General features: G+C 65.5%; 3 protein-coding genes across 3 annotated transcripts in view; 1 reads left to right on the top strand and 2 right to left on the bottom strand.

Annotated features, from left to right (window-relative positions):
• Window positions 1-124: 124 nt before the first annotated feature.
• EMIHUDRAFT_60322 (hypothetical protein) lies at window positions 125-400 on the bottom strand (the record flags this gene model as incomplete). The annotated part of the gene is made up of 1 exon (XM_005788711.1): window positions 125-400. A coding segment is annotated over one exon (276 nt), but the record flags the coding sequence as incomplete, so codon positions are not given.
• A 556-nt stretch (window positions 401-956) lies between these two features.
• EMIHUDRAFT_447022 (hypothetical protein) lies at window positions 957-3,298 on the bottom strand. The gene is made up of 4 exons (XM_005788710.1): window positions 3,175-3,298; window positions 3,047-3,118; window positions 2,644-2,917; window positions 957-1,066 (listed from the first exon to the last, which is right to left on the bottom strand). Exons 1-3 carry the CDS (start codon window positions 3,275-3,277, stop codon window positions 2,847-2,849), a joined length of 246 nt encoding a protein of 81 aa, XP_005788767.1. The 5' UTR covers window positions 3,278-3,298; the 3' UTR covers window positions 957-1,066; window positions 2,644-2,846.
• A 126-nt stretch (window positions 3,299-3,424) lies between these two features.
• The window catches only part of EMIHUDRAFT_460544 (hypothetical protein), a gene marked incomplete at its 5' end in the record, with an annotated part of 2,720 nt that continues 1,708 nt past the window's right edge, over window positions 3,425-4,436 (top strand). Inside the window, one exon of the mRNA XM_005788709.1 lies at window positions 3,425-3,843. Coding sequence (XP_005788766.1) covers window positions 3,425-3,843 — 419 coding nt within the window. The remainder of the gene's footprint in view (window positions 3,844-4,436) is intronic.

Genomic DNA, 4,436 nt, shown 5'->3' with positions numbered 1-4,436 from the left:
CCAGCAGGACGCCGTGGTTTGAAAAGTCGTGCTTGTAGAGGAGCATAAAGTTGGTGAGGGCGAGGAACACGACGGCCGCGATCAGCAGCGCCTGCCACACGATCGCACCGAGGCCGGCGGCGTAGGTGGCGGCGCAGACGACTCCCACCGAGTACGACATGCAGAGCGTAAAGCCGCCGAGGAGGAGGAGGTTGTGCGGGTGGCGGTGCTGGTAGCAAGAGAGGGCAACGATGAAGCCGAGCGGAGCAAAGATCGCGGCAAGCGTCACCGCGTGGTTCGTGAGCACAAAGTGGCGGGCGTCCGGGTGGAGCATGATGAAGCTTGCAGACGCGGCAGTGACGGCAAGCTGGACCGTCAAGATGGCAAACACCTTGCGCATAAACGCCAGTCGGACGGCCGGCGGCAAATTGGCGCAGGGGTTGGGCGCCCACTCCCCGTCCACTGGCGGCTGTGGCCAGCCTGCCTCCGGGTCGGCCTGATAAGCTTGGTAGGGCGTGGCGCCGCCGTATCCCGGCGGGCCACCGGGCGCGTACGGGGGCTTGGGCTGCTGCTGCGGTTGACCAAACATCGCGCTTGTGGAACGAGGAGTAGCGAGCGATCGCCCTTCTCGTCGCCGTCCAAGCCTGACCCTAAAAAGAATTGTGTAGTGCGGAGAGAGGGAAGCTCGCAGGGGAGGTGACGAGGGAACTGCAGGTAGTGGGGAAGGCAGCTTCGATCGCCATCCAGACATGGGTGCGAAACAACGAATAACACCAAGGCACGGGCAGAGGAGCGAGAGAGAGAAGAACAGGAGTCGCTTAGGCGGCTCCCGTGGTGTACCTGTGTTAGTGCCATGGCCAGCAGCTCGTCGAGGAGGGCGAGGCGAGGCTCGCAGCGGGCGTGCTCGAGCAGGCGCATGCCGTGCTTCTTAACCCCCCTCCTCCATCAACCAAGCCTCTCATTCTCCGTCTCTCCACCAGACCTCTCGCCGGATCACCGTCGAGGCAGACGCTGCCCGCGCCGGACCACCCGCCATCCGGAGAACCAACTCCGGCGCTGTCGTCGATTTGAGCCAGCTCTCGCCGACGCACTGGTCAAACTATTAGCCTCATAATGAGGAAAAGGCTAATAGCGATTTCAAATAGTGCTACTATTAGCTCAGAGGAGCTAATAGCTGAGCTTCATAACGTCTGGAGCTATTAGAACACCACTATGAGATGGGCTAATAGCGACTATTAGGGCGCTATTAGGGCACTATGAGAGCCTAATAGTGGCCCTAATAGTGCCCTAATAGTGCGGTACCCGCGCGACGCGCACTACGCGCGGCGCGGCAAGAGCGATGGCGCCGACTCTCTAGGAGACGGGCTTCCATGAGGCAACCACGGCGAACGAGAAGGTCACCGTGGAGTCGTTGAACTTGACCGTGGTGACGTCAGGCTTGGTGGTGCTCTTCATCACCTTGACGCACCAGCCGCCGGCGGAGACGCCGGGCCACAGCGAGGGCGGCGCGAGCAGGAAGCTGGTCGTGCGGTCCGCACGAGCGCGGGTGTTGCCTGCGCAACAGGGGCACGGGGACGAGCGTCAGCCCGGCAGCTTGCGGCGGCGCGCGCGCGCGGCGACGGTGCGCACGGCTTGGGAGAGCAGGGAGAGAGAGAGATAAGGCCGCTGCCGCCGCAGAACGCAGGATGTGGCTGCGTGCGGGGCGCGGCGGGCGCGGGCGCGCGCTCGGACCTTGCAATTTCAAACTGCGCACGCCCTGATCACGAACAGGATGCGGGCGGCGCAGAGATCTGCTGCCGCCCGGACCGCCGCCCGGGGATGACCCAGGACCTCGCCGGCGCTGCGCCGGCGAGGGGCCGAAGCCCGGCGGTTGATCACGTTCTCCACACCCGCGCGCGCTGTGCGGTCGCCGTTCCGCCTCACATGCCTGCGGACAGCGCCGACGGGTGGTGAGGAGGGCGGAGAGCCGGCGGGCGCGGTGTGCGCGGTCGCCGCGCGCTGGTGGTGTGCGCGCGGTCGCCGCGCGCTGGTGGGCGACAGGTCACCGAGGCGAGCGGGGAGCGAGCGAGGAGCACACCCAGTGTGTGCTGTGCGCGACTCTCAAATCGCCAAGTCAAACAAGAAAAACACATGCAGTCCTCGTCGACAACAAACCCTGCAGTGGTCGGCATCAGCGCGCCGGGCGCCGCAGGGCGTGCTGCGCTTCGAAAAGCCGCCGGCCTTCCTCTCGCATCGTCTCGTCCAGCTGCGCCTTGACCGATGGCAGCGCAAGGCTTCTCGCCGGATCCTCCGCGATCACCGTGGATGGACGCCAAGAAGACCAGCGCTGCGCCGCACGCCGCCAAACCACCACGCTGGCGCCAGCTCGCAGAGGGTTTCTCGCTGCACGCCAGATGGTCAGCGGGCGCCGATGGCGGCATGGGCGCGACGAGCTCCGTGGCCGGCATGTCGCTATGAGGCCCAGCTATTAGGCCGGGGCGCGCCGTGAAGCATGCGGCATGAATCGCGAAATCGCTAAGTGCGCATTATGAGGGTCCATTATTAGGACATCGGCTATTAGCACACCTAATAATTGCACTATTAGCCCCTCTGAGCTAATAGTAGCACTATTTGAAATCGCTATTAGCCTTTTCCTCATTATGAGGCTAATAGTTTGACCAGTGCGGTGCTGCGCGACTTCACGCTGCAGCAGCACTCGGCCGGCGTGGCGGTGGGGGGGCGCGAGTGGTCGGAGAGGAGGGGACTTCCTGCCTCCTCCCCGTCGGAGGCGCAAGTGGGCCTAGATGGAGATAGGGATCACAGAGCGCAGGACGCAGTTGTCGTTCATCATGCGCTCAGTGATTCCACCGCGCCCAAAACCTCACCGGTTACCGCACCTCACCGCCGCCCCAGGAGCCCTCCCTCGCCTCGACGTTTCGCGCGCCCTCCTTCAGCTGGGGCGAGATCTAGCCGAGATCGGCATCTAGTCGATGTGAAGCCGAGACGCAGCCGAGGCATAGCCGAGATCGCCCTCGTGCTCTTGTCTCCACACGCCTCTCCGCACGCATCCCTCCGCCGCCGTGAGCAGGCGCGCCGCGGGCACTAACGACGAGGGCCCCTCCAACGCCGCCACGGTCTCGCTGCTCTCTTGCCACGAGCGGCGCACACCTACCGGTGCCCGCCGTTCCCCTGAGCCTTCTCGGAGCCTCCCTGCAGGCGAGACACCCCCCTCGATGTCGCGCACCGGCTCGCACTGCTCCGCCGCCGAGGGAATCTCGAGAGAGAGGCCGCAGGCCGCAGCTCCCCGACGAGGGTCCATGTGAAGAACTGACTTTGTTTGCCGAAAAATAGAAAAACGGACTTCCATCAGCACTTGCGAACAGAACAGGCGACTCCACGCTCCTCACCCCCAGCGCGTCGTGTAGCCTTCCGCGCTCCTCGTCATCACACTCCGCGCTCCTCGTCCATGGGAAAGCGTAAGCTCGACAGCAAGCATCCCATCACCTGCATCGTCAGCGGTCTTTACGCTGGCGGCAAGCTCGCGGTCGCTCGAGCCCTCCTCAAGGAGCTCAGGTCTGCGACAGTGCTGGTCGGCGATCCAGCGGCGAAGCGGGCTCTGTCAACGAAGGAGGTGATCGAGTACAACGGGGAGACGCCGAAGCTGCCGCACGGTCTCGGCAACGTCGTCGTCCTCGCGCACGACCTGGCGCAGCCCTCGCGCATCGCGGCGGCGACGACGAGCGGCGGCCGCGCCGCACCCAAGCTGCTGTGTGTGATCGATGCGAGGAGCTTCCTCGACGAGTGGGAATCGGTTGACGCGCTGCCGGAGAAGGTGCGCGAGGCTGGCAAGAAGGACCTCCGCGCCCACCTCTCGGACAAGAAGCCGTGCGAAATTCTGGCGGAGTGTGTCGAGAGCGCCGATGTGATTGCGCTCAGCCACTCCGAGGCTGCAGACGCGGACGAGCTGGAGATGCTCGAGGCGAGAATAGCCGAAATGAGCCGAGATTGGCCGAGGTTAGTCTGCAGACACGTGCTGGATGCTCGAGGCGATATGCAGCCGAGATGCAGCCGAGAGGCGGCCGAGAGACCGCCGAGAGACAGCCGAGACGCAGCCGACACGGAGCCGATCTCCCAGCCGAGACGTGTACAGCCGAGACACCTCGCAGCCGAGATCAGCCGAGATTGGCCGAGGTTAGGCGATGCTGCGCGAGCTCAACCCGTGTGCGGCCGTCGTGCGGCGCAGCGGGGCCGGCGGCGGGGGGAGGGCCGCCGAGGGCAGCACCGCCGGAGAGGACGCCGAAGGGCGCCTGCTGCAGGCGCTCGAGCGCGGCGGAGGGGCGGAGGCGACGGCGCACGTGGAGAAGAATGGCTGCTGGCAGGCGGTGGTGGCGGCGCGGAGGGAGGAGGAGGGGGGAGAGGGGGCGGCTGGCGAAGGCGGAGAGGAGGAGGGCGAGGAGGAGAGCGGCGAGGAGGGCAGC

Source organism: Emiliania huxleyi, assembly GCF_000372725.1.
Source record: "Emiliania huxleyi CCMP1516 chromosome Unknown EMIHUscaffold_1325, whole genome shotgun sequence".
NCBI classification, from domain to species: Eukaryota; Haptophyta; order Isochrysidales; family Noelaerhabdaceae; genus Emiliania; species Emiliania huxleyi.
This window is presented reverse-complemented; position numbering and strand designations above follow the sequence as displayed.